This window comes from Stegodyphus dumicola, chromosome 9 (genome assembly GCF_044657685.1).
Source record: "Stegodyphus dumicola isolate Sdum_Otavi_A_Nest chromosome 9, ASM4465768v1".
Lineage (NCBI taxonomy): Eukaryota > Metazoa > Arthropoda > Arachnida > Araneae > Eresidae > Stegodyphus > Stegodyphus dumicola.
The window spans coordinates 158,248,883-158,267,546 of NC_140776.1; the positions used below are offsets into that span (position 1 = coordinate 158,248,883).

General features: G+C 30.4%; 1 protein-coding gene across 1 annotated transcript in view; it reads right to left on the reverse strand.

The window, feature by feature from the left end:
• LOC118196712 (ankyrin repeat and fibronectin type-III domain-containing protein 1-like) overlaps nt 1-18,664 on the reverse strand; it is a 137,148-nt gene that overhangs the window by 42,712 nt on the left and 75,772 nt on the right. Inside the window, exons 7-10 of the mRNA XM_085823138.1 lie at nt 16,612-16,800; nt 14,332-14,445; nt 10,391-10,502; nt 198-330 (exon numbers count right to left, since the gene is read on the reverse strand). Coding sequence (XP_085679264.1) covers nt 198-330; nt 10,391-10,502; nt 14,332-14,445; nt 16,612-16,800 — 548 coding nt within the window. The remainder of the gene's footprint in view (nt 1-197; nt 331-10,390; nt 10,503-14,331; nt 14,446-16,611; nt 16,801-18,664) is intronic.

An 18,664-nucleotide genomic window follows, 5' to 3' on the forward strand; every position in this document is an offset into this window, starting at 1 on the left:
ATGCATTTTTTCCTACCTCATTTGAATACGCGCGAACTAAAATTTAGCATTCTGGCAGGGAAATGGAAAAGGAGAATAATAGTAAAATTACTTATGATAAAATAACTAGTTAGGTAAAATAAATAACTCCTTATAAAGTAATTAAAATTCATAAACTGTGGAAATTTTTTCCTGGACTGAACGGAAATCAGCGTTACCTTCATTAACCAGTGAAAGTCGTTGTTTAAACAGCTTGGACAAGTTTCATCTACTTCCATCACTGGTAACGTATCTTCCGTTGTTACCAATACCCTGTGGTCCGTGTACATAAGGCAGGCAAGATATACCCCTCTGGAAAAAAAATGTGGGAATAATTATTTGAATTATATCATTTCATAACAGGACTTATGTAATATAATGTACAAGAAATTCGAGTGAAAGAAAGCGTACAGATTTAGAAGGACATTATGTAATAAATATTTGTATTATCAAAATCCATTCTGCAATATTTTATTGTAAAACATTCCTAACAGCACATAAATAAAACTTAAAAATACTTCAAAATCTGAAAAACACTGTTAAGAAAAAACCGCTTCTTTGGACGTAATTTAAAATCTGAATCCAAAGAAGCGTTTTTGGTGAATCTTCGGATTATGGCAACTTGGCGATTTTTTGGCGAAAATTTGGCGACTAACCCTGCTACAGCAACCTGCTAGTTTTTTTTGGACGCCATTTTGTTGTCATTTTTTAAGGTAAATGTTTTTTTATAAGTAAAAGCATTTTTTTTTACTCAACACTTTTTCCAACAATCTGCTAGGCGAATTACGCTTATGCTAGAACGTTTATGGAACAAAAGTGCTTAATCATGACGAAGATTAGGTGCGAAATTGTTTTTACGTGCTTATTAGTTAAAATCACCATTGGAATTTTCCGGAAGATGTCACGTGACATGTCTCATGATCTCTCATTTCTCTGAGACAAAATAATCTGTGATTGGAACTGTGTACTTCTCAGATTATTGCTAAAGTCCTAGCTAGTAACCTTTATCGCCTTACTAAAATGTCGCCAAACTACCTGTTACCATATTCCAAAGATTAGCGGCGTTTTTTTAACACTTTATGTGTTACATTTACTTATTAAAAACCATGTTCTTTGCACTTTCTAAAATTCAGTTCAACAGCAATATCGCAAAATAGTTTAGTTTTAAACTGAGCATATCTTTAGAATTTCCGATACAGAGACTCGTTCGCTGGAGATAAAAAGGTTTTTTCTATACAACGTTGCCATGGCTCGCTTTGAAATTCTTGAGTTTGTTAATCAAAAATTCGTTAAAGTTTTACAAAATATGAAATCGATAATAAAAACAAATTCCAAATTTCAAATTTGGGCTTCCACATGCCCATATTCGCAGTAGGATTACGTCATTCAAAATTCGATGGCTCTAGGTACCGTTGGTTTATCAAAATGCAAGACATTTCATTATTTAATTTCTTCAAATATAATGATTTTTAATTATTTAATTTCTTCAAACATAATGATTTTTCATTATTTAATTTCTTCAAATATAATGCAGGACTCTAACATTTGGTGGCAACAGTTTGAAAACTGAAACGGACATTTATAGTGAACCAACGCAATATCGCAAAACGAAAACAATAGTCCTTTGAACTAATAAAAAGCAGCTAAAATTATCCTGCTGCTAAATGATGTTCTGAGAAAGGAACATAAAATAAAAATAAAAAATAAAAAAAGGGCAGAATATATGTTTAAACTCTCTGGCTTTCATTTGCGTGCAAAATAATTATTGTAAATTTTGATCATACAGCCGAGATAAGGTTCAGCTGCGCAAGAATCTTTCAAAATCTAAAGCCGATATTACTAATCACAGCACTGTACTCGAGCTTGTGGATTCGGATGCCTTCGATGAAGATTTTTTAAAGGAAAGTAGCTCGTATGTGCTGCCGAAAGCTGAACCCGAGATAAATACAAGCATTTTCACTTAAAGAGAAGTTGACACTTTCCGAAATAGCGAAACTATGCTTTCGCCGGGACTCAAACCATTGATCTTTCATTTGCTTATCTGAATGAGCTAAACACTAACTTCAAGACAGCATGTAAGGGGAATACGATAGTTCCTTACAAAGTGATCTCAGCACATTTGCAAATTTTATATAGTAATCTTACATATTCTACCTCGGATGCGCCTTTTGATGAAGTTCATATATTCTATCTGAAATCATCGCGTAGCAACTTTTTTTAAAGAATTCCTTTATAAATAGAATTCGTTTCAGCAAAGAAATACACTATTTATCGCATTTATGTTTATTTAATAAAAAATCTGATTTGGATACCACATGACTTACTTGTACGGCCTATTAAATTATACACATTTTTAGCTGCACTTCATTTAAACTTATTTCCTCGAATTATTCTAACTTAATAAACCAATCTTTCAAGACAAGTTGAAAACGACATCAAAAACTGTAAATAATGAAATTAAATATTTCAGACAATTTTTGTCGTGCGGCTGTCTAACTTCTTATAACTTTACTTTTTCATAATGAATACAAAAATTTTCAAATATAAGTATAGGAACAAGGAGATCGCATTAAAAGTTAGAATTTGTTATTTTCGAATTTTTTTTTTTTTAAATTTACATTGCCAAAAACATGGGTATTTACGCCATTTAAAACGCTTTTATGATTAGAAGTATATAACTACAGCCAACAATTGCAAAAATAAAGACCGGGTAAGGACTTCTAAGCAGGCTAAGAGGATGGATATATATATATATATATATATATATATATATATATATGATGTACCAGCTTTAGTCGTAACTTAAATTATCAGACGATAAGTTTAAAAAAAACAGGATCCATTTATTATTATTCAGTAGAAATAGCAGATACAAAATCAGATATCCGGAGTAAATAAGAAGAATTACTAATAAATTTTTGTATGAAGTTTACTGCATCGTGACATTTAAGAAAAAGGCCCCGATATTCCTTGGCGAGTCCTTTTATAGCCTCTGGAAAGGCGGAGCTTCCAAGAAATGACGTCAGCCAATCCAGTTCGCTTTAAATATTTTCAGAATATTCTATAACTGTACGTGTAGAAAAGGCGGGAAAAACAACTTGACTACGGGGCTGTGAATTTAATTCCACGTACTTTCAAATAAGAGAATGTCGCCATTAAAAATAAAAAGAACATACACTTGGAATTTTAAGTGCATTCTTGACTATGGAATTTTATTATTATTTCATAAGAATAAATTGAATTTAATTAAAAAATTAAATTTAAATATAAATTTAATTAAATATATAATAAGCCAGTATTTAGTTAAATTTTGATATACCAATTGAAATCAAGTTCATTAAACTTTTAATATTTTCTTTCATTAAATTTAAGTTTTATTTAACTTCCTAAAGGAATTTTTGAGAAATTTCTGGGAATTTTTAGAGGTTTTTTAAGGACTTCATTTCAAAAAATTTTGGGAAATTTTACTTTAAAACTTTAATATTAAAACATTTCAGTTTTTCTTAATTACTTTAATTTTTGCAATTTTCACACAAAATATCTTTCACTTAATTTTTTTAACAATTTTCACAATTTTTCAACAGAACACACATTTCAAATTACAAACAATTTACATTTTTTTCCCATACCACTACACTTTAATTTCCTTCAAAGCAAACTTACATCTCTTGATTGGCTCAGTTACTTAACTCCCTAAATAATTGATATTACTACCTTTAGGATTTTTAATTTAATTTAATTTAATTTTTAATATTAATGTTTACAAAAATTTTTTTACTATAAAAAAGATAGCAGCTTGACACTCAACTTTACCTACATAAGCGCCATCTATATAATTTGAAGAACACACTTACTTCTCTTTCACAACACTTTTGCAGACCCCAGCACTCATATAGTAGGTAAGTTAGAATTAAAACTTACTATTTACTTGCTTTAAGTATTTTTTTAAAATTTTTTATGTAGTATCTAAGTATTTTCTAAATATGAAATTATATTTTTAAATAAATATATTTTTTTAAAAATTGTGAATTAGTTCTTTTTGTTTCTTATTGGTTTATATGGATTATGTATAGTTCTTTTATAGTTTCTTTTTATTGATATGCATATTCGTGTAGGGGAAGTTTCTGTAGACAAGGATTTCTAAAATAGATTGGTTTCTAGATTTTTTTTATTATTTTATAAAAAACTAATTTTAAAAAAATTTAATTTTTTAAGAAAAAGTTTAATTCTTGACTTAACTTGCTTGTTATTCAAAAGACTTTCCTTTTTGAACTTTAATTCTTAAATGTTAATACTTAAATGTTAATTTCTAAGGGTACCACTTTATTGGAATTACTTTTGGTTTTGACTTTTACCCTTGCCTGCATGAATGACGAAACACGAATTGAATGATTGGAGAGTTAGGTTTGGAGGCAACTTCCCCTTGATAAGTCTGTCTCTTGCCTACTCTACGGTCATTCACATATGCATTTAAAAAAAAAATATTTAATTTTAATTTATTAAATTAGTAGATTTATTTTCATGGATAGATTTTGCACTTGATTTGCTTATGCTTCTGAATTTAAATGATATTGTAGATTAGTTCGAGAATTAAATCTTTTACATGTTTGCACATTTTTAAAAATTATTTTAAATTATTTTGGCTTTTTCCATTTTTTAGAATTTAAATTTTTTTTACTTTTATACGTATTTGTTAAGAATTTAAATTTTTTTAAATTTGAATTTTATTATTACATATATATGTATTAATATATAAATATATTGGTAAGAGGGTAAGCCGGTATATAAGGAGGGTAAGAGGGTGTATGTATATACAGATACACAGACATTTGGTGCTGTTGATTGCATGATTACAATACAAGACGGAAGTGCACAACTAGGCGTTATAGTACTCCCATATACAAAATTTTAACGACTAATTGTTTTTGAGCTATGTGAGATACATGCTTACATACGTGCAGACGTCACGAAAAAATTCATTTTACAATCCGTTTTGGAAGAAAGCGTCCTGTATTCTGTCTGTACATAACGAAAAAAACAAAGCATCCAAATGGATTTGGGAAAGTTCAGAACGGATATTTCCATTGAAATATGATACCCGAAAATTTTCGCGATAAGAATACTTTCTTTATTTCAAGAAAATAAAACGTATGTATTTATAAAAAACATCCAAATTCATACTAAATTTTAATAATTTCAAGAAAGGAGATTTATATACTTAAACATGCGTTATTTTCTTTCGGCAACATTTCTTCCTTGCAGACAAAATATATTTGGTAGTGGTATGCGTTAACGAGTCTAAAATCCTCATTTCCTCTAAGTAGCTTGCATTAATTAGAGTTAGTAAACACGAAACATCAGAAAAGATCCGTCTGATAATTAAGATAATTGCTACAGCTCTACGTTAAGTATCTCAAGAGGATAAATCAACTAATCTGGATAAACTGTCCAATTTTCTCTACGTATCCCTAAAAAAAGACTCAAGAGATCTTCAATCAAGGATCAGTTATAAACGTTTATTTTTAGATGCTTACTCCTGCGTGCGGGTTTGTGGATACTCGCAGTAGTAACATGGAGGTAGGAAAGGGAGGAGGGGCCATTCCGCGCTAGAAGTGAAGCACTGCTTTGAAGCTTGGGTCACCAGACGGGGTGTTCTTTGTTTACATTCAGAAGCTCACTTGACAAGATTCTGATAGTATTTCGACACGCGACAGTTCCATAGAAATCGAAAAAGGGACACTCTCGCATGAAAGAAACATTCATAGTGTAATGTATAATAGCAATTTGTATAGTTTACTGACATTTACGCAAAAATCACATCTTGGTTATTTTTCAATAACTAACAACAGCGATTTTGATTATGAATTTGTTTAATAAAATTCTAAGCTGTTGCACTACAAAAATATAGATTTTAAAAAAATTGCTAAAAGAGATCTGCCAAAATTTATTTTCTAGAAGATTTGAAAAGTTTGAAACTTGATGGCTAAATGTAAATATAAAATTATGTATGTTAAAATATTTGTAATTAGGCACATAGGTCAGATTAAGTTTTTATTAAATAGAGTAACGCATGCAAGGGCTATCTGCCTAAAGAGAGAGATGCCATCGTGGAGGAATTTTGAAGAAAAATTGACTTTTGAGTGGGTATTAAAAATAATACTTATAATTTTCATTCAAATTATATTCATATATATTTTTTATGTAAAACTTTCGGGTGTATGCTAAATTAGTGTAAATTACTTTACACGAAAAATATAGTGAATGCACAGAAATTAAAGATTTGCACATGCCGGAAATGATAAATAGGAAATATGTATGGGTATTTATGCATGTGCTTACAAAAAGCATGCATCTGCCTTTGACAAAATACTTAAATATTCATTAAATTATTTATAAATGTATTTGAAATGAAGAATTTATTCACTTATAAACAACTGTGAAAGTACTGTGAAGAAATCTAATGATTAAATGTATCTAATTTATAATGATTATAAATGTTATCTAAATATATAATAACCTTAATATTGAATTGTAAACATAAATTGAAATCCTGTTGACAAATACGTTATAAAACTATTTAAGCAAGAATTGTTCGTATTGGAAAGCAATCTGTTAAAAAGTATTGTAAAGCAAATGCTATGAGATGCGCACTTAAGAACGTAATAAAGAGTTTTGGAATATGTATTGTTGAAATGAAGGGTAAAAAAATATGATAAGTATAATTAAAAGAATTATTCCCTTTACATTTTATAATAACTCAGTTACAAGTTTTAAATAATACTTAAAAAAAAAAAAAAAAAAAAAAAAAAAAAAAAAAAAAAAAAAACTTATTTTATTCCCTTTCAGAAATGTTCAGAGAAAGTCAAATACTATTTAATACCTATTTAATTATTAGGAATTAGCGAAATACTTTATCCTAATATTTCTCTAATTTAAAATGAACCGAATAGAGCATTAATTATAAATTGACTTACATTTTTCGATTTAAAAGAAGCCAAAAAATCATGTCATATTTAAGAAAGTATTTTAGGAAGAAGCTCTATAAATAGAAAAGAAATAATGCATAATTTTAATATTAATAATACAATAAACTTTGATCTTAACTTTTGTACCTTAACCGAATAAAATCGAATTACCTTAATTTTTTTTCTAATGTAATTAACGAAAACTTGTGAAAATATTTCATTCAAATTAAACCATTCTGAGAAAACTGTCCTGTGAAAAGTATAGCATTTAATTCCGTTCAGAATGAAATGTTGTTTAAAAATATGTTGTTTTCACATACTTAGGACTCTGAAGTGTTGTAGAAAAAGAAAATATATACATTTATATGTATATTTGCGACGCAATTACAAAATATTTACACCCGAACGCGTCAAATCCCATAGAACTCAATGGTAAATGACCCAATGTTTTGGTCACCACGTAGGGATGGCCGGTGCTTCAGAGCAGGGTACGGAGAAACTTCTTTAGGGCGACTCCATCTTACTTCCTACCTCCATGAGTAGTAACTATCTATAAATTAGCCAAGGTTTTGAAAATATATCTTAAAGAAAATATTATAAATGATATACGAAGAACACCAATGCTTCTCCAAATGTCCATAAATGTTTTATATTGCATCATTTAGACATAATTAAAAATAATTCGGTACATCAGGTTATAATAACCTATATTAAAATGTTTTCAACTAATGAGCGGTATGTTTCTGAAGTCTTCATTTTACTGTTTTCACACTGAGATTGAAGTTTCCTTTTGTCGAACTGAGGATTCAAGAAACTTCAGTTAATGAATAGGTAAAGCTGCCTTTACGTCAAGGTCTCTTTAGGATTCAGAGTGTTGGCGCATAGCGATGTCTCTTAGCGATTAGAATATGTTATTAAGCAAGTTCTGATATAATTTTTATCCTCCTATCAAGCAATTCTGAAAATTCACTTAAGCATTCCGTCGCTTTTTGACTTGGACCAAAGAACGTTGAATTTCCATCTAAAAACAACAGCGAGTTTAATTTGTCTAAAAGAGGCTTACGTAAAGTAAATCCTTCTAAAACCTCATTATTAATAGTAATGAAATATAGACATACACTTTTGATGCAGAAAGCTTCTGTATAATCAAATGAATGGTGCCCGGTAACTGGAGCAAGATAAAACGTCGAACAAATATCAAAGCAATGTTGTCTGTTTCCTTGGATTGGCATTACATTATACATTATGAATTTTGAATAATTGGCACAATTGATAACAAAGCATGTATTCAGCATGTTTTGAGTTGTTTGCTTAAATCGACTTGAATTGAAGAAAGCGACTTGACTTGTAGCAAAATAACTCATAGATTTTGGACCGAAATAAGACACCTCCTTATAATACTCTTGACTTCGATAAATGTTTGAATCACCAAATGCAGCTAAGAAACTTCCACATTAATTTGATATGTTACCACACAACTCCATAATTAAAGCTCTCGCTTCGTTGCCACCATTTTGAGATTGCTGATACATTAAAAAAATTTACCAAGAGTTCATTGAAATGCAATTAAAGAAAATTAATTGGAGGTTCTGAATAAGATTTACATAAATAGTTTTGAAATACGTTTCAAATATTAGGAATAGTTTTAGTATACGAACACTGAAGTTAGAAGGGATATAATATGTAATGAAAAATGCATTTAAAATGTAGTGTTTTATGAAATTATTCCTAATACGACTTGATAACAAAACTATGAATACTGGAAAGCCAAAGTTCCAGCTTTTGATAAATACCAGTCTGTTCGCACATTTTTTAGACGATTTTAATAAGCGGTAATAAAAAATCGTTTGCTGCAAAAGAAGTAATCGCAATTGTACTATGTTTTTAAAAGTCAAAATTATCGTCTGGGACTTGAAAGTTTTGTTTTTATTCAAAATGGCGAATTTAACAAAGCAGTGGTTCGAAGGCTACATTTACGCTCTTTCCGAAGAGAAATATGCATACTCCGTTATCCAAAAACGATGTGAGAGTCATGGTTTTGTGATATCTAAAGCGTCGATAGGTAATATCATCAACAAGAAAGGAAACAAACGTCAAATTGGAGCCTCAAGTGGGGCAAAAATTTGAAACAAGTATCCAAGGAATAAAAAGGACATCTTCGACTATTGCAAAGGCACGTTGTTTAATGTTAAAAGAAAATCCCCCTAGTCAAAGGACAGTTGAAAAATCGTTAAAATGCTCGGTGTACACTGTAAACAAATGATAAACGTTGATTTAAATCTTAAGAAAGCGAAAAAACGCAATGTGCATCGTCTTGAAGCATATCGCTTAACGCATATCGCTCAACGTAGGACACGCTGCAGAATTCCATATGAGAAACACTTATCCAAAGAAAAATGGAAAACAATTGTCACAATAGATGAAGCATGGGTGTATTTAAATGATTTTAACAAAAAAAGAGCCATTTATTATCATGAAAGGGGAGAAAAAAAATGTAAGTACGTGGTTCAAAGAATCGAAGAAAGTTTTTCTAAGGGATTCATGATTGTTGCTGGTTTTTCTTATAATGGCAAGTTAAAAATAAAAAGAGTTCAAACAAATGTCAAGATTAACTCCAAATACTATCAGGAACATATTTTATTGCCAATTTTTCTGAATGAAATAACATCGCTTTACCCACAGTGCAATCAATCTGCGAGACTCCATCAGGACAAAGCTAGCAGTCACACATCAAAATCCACTGTAAATTTCCTAAAAGAAATGGAACAAAAAACTGGTATCAAGGCCATAACCCTTCACTGATATCCCTACTAAATCTTCCGATGTGTCTTCTATGGATTTTTGTGCTTTCGGACTTTTAAAAACTGCATTATGCAAACGTTGTCCCAAAACCCTAACAGGACTCTGGAAAGCTGTTCGAAAGGAATGGGATACAATACCTCTTCTGGTATTCTTACTTCAAAAGATTATATTTACTTACTTATTCCACTTCAAAAGGCATTATTATTCTGGAAAATGCGGTGTCGAAAGATAGTTCAGAATAAGGGATGTCAAATAAAACATTTAAAACACAAGAATTTTATGTAATTTAGCTTTGTGAATACAATATACATCGTCTAAAAATGTGTGAACAGCCTTGGATATGAACAGATAGATAAAATGTAATTTATATAAACCTTTAGGTAATACATGTGTAATTGAGTAACCAAATATTTAAAAAGGAAAACAAAAAACTCATTCCCAGTATTAAGATAGTTGCAAAGAATTTTATCCTATTCTGAGAAACGGTTTCTGCACACAGTAAGTTATTTTACTGTACACATATTTAAAAGTATGACTGTGACTATATTATGAATAGTAATTATTTTTTTAATAATCTAGCTATAATGTTCAGAAATTACATTTACCTTTTCATAGTTTTCTGGAACTTAGGAGTAGGAGTAAAAAGATTTTTGATACTCTTCCTAACTTGTCTCCGTTGCTGTTGAGGTGTTTCTAGCGTGTGAGTGAAAACAAGATCTGAAATGAAAAATAATTGAGAATATTAAAACCTTAGATATATAACCAGAAAGGAAAAATGCTTTTAATGCTCAATCAATTTTAAGAGCTCAAGTAAAACCAACCAATTCAAGAAGGATCTCTTGTCATTTAAAAGCCGAGAAGATAAGTATTAGTCATCAGTACAAGAATGGATCCTCTGTACTGTAATTCGAATGCATTCTAAGAGAAATTTGAGGCATACTTAAAATGAACAAGATTAGAGGCCCTGATGCGACAATTTATAAAAATACATTGTTAGATCAAGTTAAGAAAGCTTATATATAGCATTATTCTATAGGTATTTTGACACAAAAATCGGACTTTTCTGAAATGACATGCCATTTTTACTTCCTTGTACGAAGTAAAAAGGAAGTATTGTAATTGCGAAAAGTTTCAGGCAGCATATTTCAACAAAAAGACCGCTATCGAATGCAATTTAACGATGTTTTTGCGTGATATCTGTACGTAAGGACAGAATAAAAGCCTCGTTTCCTCCAAAAAAATTATAAAACTGCTTTAATATTAATTCCGAAGAGAATTTTTCGTGGCTTCTGTACGAACGTATGTACGTACGTGCGTACGTATGTAGGTACGTATCTCGCATAACTCAAAAACGAGTAGCCTCAGAACGTTGAAATTTTGTGTATAGAACTGCTATAACACGTAGATGTGCACTTAGTATTTTGGTTGCAATCGGCCGCACCAAACGTATACAAATATATTTATATATATATATCCACTCTGTTACCCGGCTCAGAATCTGAGTTTTACTCGTATATGTTTGTAAATTGTACATTTTTGCTTTAAAAATGACTGAAAAATTGTTTTTATCTTCCGGTTAAGGTTTTTATGCCTTTAGTAAATCTGTGTGCAATATTTTTAGAATTATCAACAATTTTAAAGTTGTTTAAGTGCCGCTAAGCCTTTTTTTTACGGCGGCCATTGATTTTTTACATTTGAAACAGCAGACTAGTGGATTTGTTGCCAATTTAGAGAAACTTAGCTTCGCAACAACAAAGATAACGCCTTCATTTATTATTTCAATTAAATCATGCTTAATCCTTTCTGGAATTTTTTCGAGGAAATAAGTGCTGAAAATTTACTTCGTAGTTTTTAATATAGCTATTTTGAGTTTTTATGTATTTTTGCCTTCTGGCGAAGTGAGACCTGAGTTGATTGAATGAGAAATACTCAATCGTCTGTGAAAAACTGTTTCTTTTTTGTTTTGTTTGCTTAATTTCGTTTCTAGCTTTATTATAGTATTTGAACAGAACATGTGGCAACGATTAGATAATTCTGTTCTTTAAATGATATAAAATTTGTGCATTATGAGTTATGATATGAACGAAATATAATACTGTTAAGTGAATCTAGCGCCAGAGTGTAGCTATAAACAAATATAGTGAATTTTAAAGAATGCATTTATTCTATTGTGGTTTATGCGCTGTCGGCGAAGTAGATTTAATTCAATCCAATAAGTTTAAATGAAATGCAAGAAAAAATACATATAATTTAATATTCCGTACAAGGAAGTCATGCGGTGTACACATCAGATATTTTATTGTACACGAGAGAAAAAGAGTCATCGTTCATATTTTCAAATAATTTTAACAAAAGTGCGTAAGCCACATTTGGCGTTATTATCGCTTATAACATATATACCAAATTTCAAAACGCGCCAATATGTAGATTTATGTATATCTTAGAAAATTTAGAATAAAAATTTCTAATTATTTGCAGGTGTGCCTAGAAATACATCTACTTTAAGATGATGTTAAAAATTTTATATTTTGTAATATAAAATTGTTTTGTAAAAATTAAAAAAAAATATTTAGAAATACAAATTTTAAAAATATATCAAAAAAAATGTGCGAATTATATTTGGATTTAGCCTAAATTTTGAATTCTGGAAGTAGGAATCAAGTAAGTTTAATAAAAAAAGAGATATTAATAAATATATATCAAATTAAATTAACATTGAGGAGCTAAAATTTTGTGAGTTAATTTTTTTAAAACCTACTCGTGGGGTTTTTAGAAAATTTGGCAGTTTGGCATAATTTGAGTCGTAGAATCGAAATGTGGAAAAAATTGTCATGTCATTTCAGAAGAAATCCGATTTTGTGTAAAAATACCTCTTTTAGAACAATGCTATGTATAAATCTAATATATATCCTACGTCGAGCTTTCGAGACGTGAAAAATTCAGTTTGAATTTCATCAATCGGCGCAGTAGAACGGGAGGTATAAAACTGGCCTCTCTTTTTTCATTTATTTATTTATTTATTTTTAAGCTGTGTATATATATGAGCCGCTCAACCGGGATAACGGTTAGCGATTCTGACTGCCGTACCCGAGGTCCCAGGTTCGAATCCCGTAGAAGGATGTATAATGGATGTTTGTAAATGTTAAGTGCTTTTGCGGCATGGGAGCACTTTAAATATGGGGCGAACGGAAAGTCCTCTGGAGAGGTTGGGGGTAGGGGAATAGATGTGGAAGACCCTCATATCTGTCCCCCCTCCCCCCGGAAGTGCTCTCCTTCAGAATTGGGGGCGGGCGGAGCTGAGTAAAGACGTACTGTCACATGTATGGTGCTCAAGACGTTTGCCAACGACAGTTGAAATCTCGCCTTCTTGCCACGAAGAATTTCATGGGCTTGTTCTGATATCACACACAGCGAGATTACTTACAATAACAACAATAACTAATTATGATACATACTATAAACGAGAAAACCCGTATCTGTAATACAGCTGAGGTGCTAGACCATAAGAGTAACATATCACACATTTTAAAAATATCCTCAGTAACAGCCTTCTGTTTCATTGTGGCATATTTGTTGCAAGCGATAATAACGCCAAATGTGGTTTATGCACTATGTTAAAATTATTTGAAATAATAAACGATGACTTTTTTTCCCCGCTCGTTTACAATAAAAAAAAAAAAAAAAAAAAAAAGGAAAAGAAAATAGGTTGCTCTAAATTAAGAAGTTCGCCAAATCATTATTTAATTCGATTATTCTTGGCGGAAACTGATAAAAAATGCGCCAAAATACATTTTTTTATTTCTCCGTAAATTTCGCCCCAAATTTTACAAAATTTAATATTTAGGCATAATATGAGTCGTAGAATTGACATACGGAGAAAAAAATTGGCATGTCATTTCAGAAAAAATCCGATTTTGTGTCAGAATAGCTGGATTACAGCAATGCTATATATTAATCTAATATATATCCTAAGTCGCGAATTCGAAACATGAAAAATGTAATTTGAATTTCGCCAAGGCAAAGTAGAACGGGAGATAGAGAATTGGTCCTTTTTTGCGCAGGGTACATTAAACAGAAATGTTAGTACGCATAGTGACATCTTTAGTTTAGAACATGCAGTATAAATTGATTGGGGTTCTTTAAAATTAGATAAAAAAGCAACATGAATTGAGCGTAGACTAAGACGTCATGGATTTCGAGGGCGATAAGATATAAGTTCGTTTTCTCCAGAAGTGAAACATGTTTGCAAAATTGAAGGGACGATAGTCGTTTTTATATCAAAAGCAATGGGCAAAGTAAAAACTGACTGCAGTCAAAATCGATTATTTTATTAAACATCTACGCTAAACTGAGGCTGTCTTTTTATTCATTTTAAATTTTCCGTTGACGATTTGCCTTCCACCTTAATTCCAGTTACAGCAGATATTACTTAAACAGGATTTCGAAAAATAATCACAGAAATTAAACAAATATTTTGCGCGTAATGTCAAAGCACCTTTCAATGCTTTTGACTTCGTACGTCAAGAACTGAGATTGGGACACTAACCTTTGATTTCAGAAGAACATGGAGGTCTGGAAAATATAATTTGATGAAACACGCAATCCAGTTGGCAAAGACGGCCTAATGATCTAGATTTTTTGCCATCCACATCCATCCAACCTACAAGAATTCAGACATATAATGCAGTGCACATAAATAATTTTAAAATAATAAATACAGAAAATGCTCTCTTTAATTAGGAAACTAATTAGCAATTGGCTAAAAAAGGGAATGAACAAATAAAAAGTGGATTAAGGTAAAAATTCGATGAACCTACGAGAAGCGCATAAATTTAAAGCATGTTTTATTAAAGACAAAAATAAAAAATAATTTTTTTAAACTACGCAATTAAGAACAGATAAGGTGCTAATTAAGAGTAAACATTAGAACAAATATAGATATTCAAATATTTAAATTCGCTTCCTGATTAATTTCATTTCTGAACTGTGGACCAATTCATATTCCCTCACCTTAATTCTTAAAGGATTAATTTCAACAGAAACATTTATCATAATCACTCTTGAAAGCACGCAGTTTTAGAAGACTAATGTAAATCTCGAGATTTCACCTGTGTTTGCAGATGTTTTCGAAAGGGAGCTAAATTAAAAGATGAGAAATTATCCAGATCGCTTTTAGTATGTTAATTATTCTGTATATTAAGCTTATAGTAATAAGATAATTGGATTTTCAATGAGGGTTATTTGTTATTTTTATGCAATTAACAGCGATACAGGAATAAATGGTTTACTGATAAATTTCTATCAGCCTTTATTGGTACATTCAGGAAGAAACGTTCTACATAACAAGGTGATTAATCACTGAAAGTAGAATCGATTTCATAATCTATACTTAAATTAATCGATTACTGAGAAACAACATCGCCTGAAAAAAAAAAAAAAAAAAAAAATGTGAATAATAAGTAGAGTTTGTGAGATAATATTCAAATATTATTTCTTTTATAAAATTGATTTTATGGCTCTTATTATAATTACTCTCATTATTACTTGGATGAAATAAATATTATAGCTGCTAATTTTACAAAGGGGGGAAATGTTACAGGTATGGGAGCATTATTTGTTTTATTTGTCTGAGTTCATCGTGAGTATAATTTCCAGTTACAGTAACAGTTGTCGCAGTCGCTGCGTCTAGCTTGCTAAGTATGCAACCTGTATACCGGCTATCGTAACATAGGCGCTTCTATGAGCGATGCAAGTAAACAAATGCTTGAGCGAGTCTAGAAGACAGGATTGAAAGTTGGTGACTCCTTTGTCACGTGAGGGATGTGAAAAACACATTTTACAGAATTACATAGTACATAAAACATAAAATACATATATTCCTCAGAAAACAGACCACTATTTACATCAGTCCTCCGCAACCTTTTCTCACCTGCGACGTACAAAAAATCTTTCTGGAATTTCGTGGCACACCAAAGAGTTCCGAGTTATCAAGGAAGTGCCGAAAAAAATTCAAATGCTGACACACTTACAATCACACACACAACCACACAACAGTGAAATATATAAAAACATTTAAAATAGACATTATTAAGGAAAAAAATGTCATTGTGTATTAAATACATGATAAAAAATTGCAAAATGCCAAATACATGTATTTGATTGCGGCACACCTATATCCTACTCATGGCACACCAGTGTGCCGCGGCACACCGGTTGCGGAGCACTGATTTACATAATATTTAAAAGTATATGCCATGCTAAAATAGCAGAAAGTCCTGCAAAAATTAGGAATATAATTAAAGGAAACTTTGTATACAAAACTTTTGAAATTAATGAAGTTAGTGGTAAGTTAAAAATTTTGTTCTAAATCAAACTTTTTTTTCCGCAACTAGAACTTGATATTCATGAAAAATTCTGAACGCACATAGAACTGACTATTAGTGTTTTGGCACTTCTGCATAATGGAGCGTTGGTAAGTTTTTAATTATGTTGCCATATTAGTTTGCAAAATTGTCACAAACAAAATACACAAAAAGTTTTAAAATTTAATCTTTAAATCAGCCTGCACCAAGATAAGATACTTTGATAACGAAATGCGATAATACAGTACATACTTCAGCAAATGCTTCGTTCATTCTAGTAGCACACAAAACACGATTTCAGAAAAAAATTTAGCAGAATTAAACAGTGAGACTTCAGAAAACATGAAAGCAAAAGCTCTGCCAGTTAATGTAAAATGACTCAAAATTTATTTCTAACATTATAGTTAGCATTAATATTTGATGAAAGTTTTTCTGAAAACTTATAGGTTCTTAAAAGTACTTACTGGAAGGAGCCGCACTTGGAGGAGTAGCTGCAGTGTATTGACTATAACCTTTCGAATTACCTGCGGCCACTCGAACATAGTATGGGACACCATGGATAAGGTCTGAGAGAACCATTTCCAGTTTCTGAAGATTCATCATTTCTCTCGAACCAGACAGGGGGTGAAAATCTGGCCTTACGCTCCACTCAACTGCGTAAGAGAATTTCAGAATATCACAGTAGCTTAGAAACTATTAAACTATATTTTCAAAACATTTAAAAAAAGTGTAAAATTTATGTGAAGGATTTTATGAAGTTTGCAAAAAATGCCCTTAAATAATTTAGAGAATTAAAATGAATTTTTTGGTTTTCATTCGATTACCTATTAAAAAATCTATCATTCTATAACTTATTAAACGATTTTGTATAAGTTAATCAAAGTTACTATTGAAATCTGTATTTTTATCTTTTTGACAACTTTATGTAAAACAAGGTAACAAGGTACGAAACGCTATTACAATGGAAGCCTGGAATTTTTTAAAAAATTAATAACATCTCCAAATTACGGTGGAACTTTGGTCACAAAATCAATCAAAATAAAATAAAATAAAATAAATAAAAACCGAACAGTTCCATATCTCCCATTCTTCTCTGCGGACTGAAAAGCTCAACTTGCCTTATTCATGACTCGAAAGCCCGATTGAGTATATATATTAGATTTAGATACAGCATTGTTCTAAAATAGCTATTTTGACACAAAATCGGACGTTTCCTGAAATGACTAACCAATTTTTCCATATTTCGATTCTATGACTCAAATTATGCTTAAAACGAAAAATTGTAATATTTTGTATAGTCATTCGGGAAAGTACTTTGGTGTACTTTTTTTTACTTTGTGCCACGAATAACTCATTTGGCGAATTTTTCAGTTTACGGCAACATTTTCCCCTTTCCTTCTGCTTTAGCGTAAAAATGTTTTTCTCTCTTTTGCATATATTTTTATTTCATATTATATTTTTAAATCACAGTTGTTATTCTATGCTATTTCTTTTTCTTTTGAGAATATCATTTCAGTTGCGTTGTTGAATTACAATTCTTCAAATAATTATTTTAAAAATTTATATTTATTCATTCCCAATATATACTCATAACCTATTTTTTTCATATAAATGTTACAAATTTGATTTTACTTATTTGAACATAATTTCGTTCGCATTTATCATGATGCTCTTGAAAATTGCATTCGGCATCAAAAGAGAAAATACTGTAAAACACGGTTAATACGTTTTTCAATAGCCTGTTGAGATACAAATAAGAAAGTTGTATTATCTACATTTTAATTTATAATGAGATGTATAAGAAAACATTTTCGTGGTTTTATTTACTGTGCCATTATTGTTTTACTCAATTTTATCATCATAAATTTTGATTGTAAAAATATGATCCATATTTTTGAATGAATTCAAGTTTAAAATAACTAACTAAATATTTTATTTAGCTTAAAAGTTTAAAATAACTTATAAATAACTAAAGTTAAAAATAATTAATAAATATTTTTTAAATTCCTTAAAGTTTTCCTCCTTAATAGCTTATGACTAACGAAAACCTTAATACCTTAACAATTTGAGGTGTTCAGCAGATATATACACAAATAGCCTTCCCTTTTCAGTCTCTGTATAGGTCACTGTCAAGATACACTCCGCAAAAACAACAATAAAAAAGGATAGTTCTATATCTCCCGTTCTATTGGGCCAATTGACGAAACTCAAATTGCATTTTCATGTCTCGAAAGGGCGACTTGGGATATGTATTAGATTTATATATAGCATTGTTCTAGTACAGGTATTATGACACAAAAACGGACATTTTCTGAAATGACGTGACAAGTTTTTCCATATTTCGATTGTACGACTCAAATTACGCCAAACTGCCAAGTTTTGTAAAAATCGCGTGAGTAGTTTTTAAAAAATTAGCTCTCAAAAGTTTAGCTCCTCAATATTAATTGAATTTGATATATATTTGATTCTTCTTTTCATATTTCGAAATTCAGGTTCATTCCAACTAAAATTCGCCTA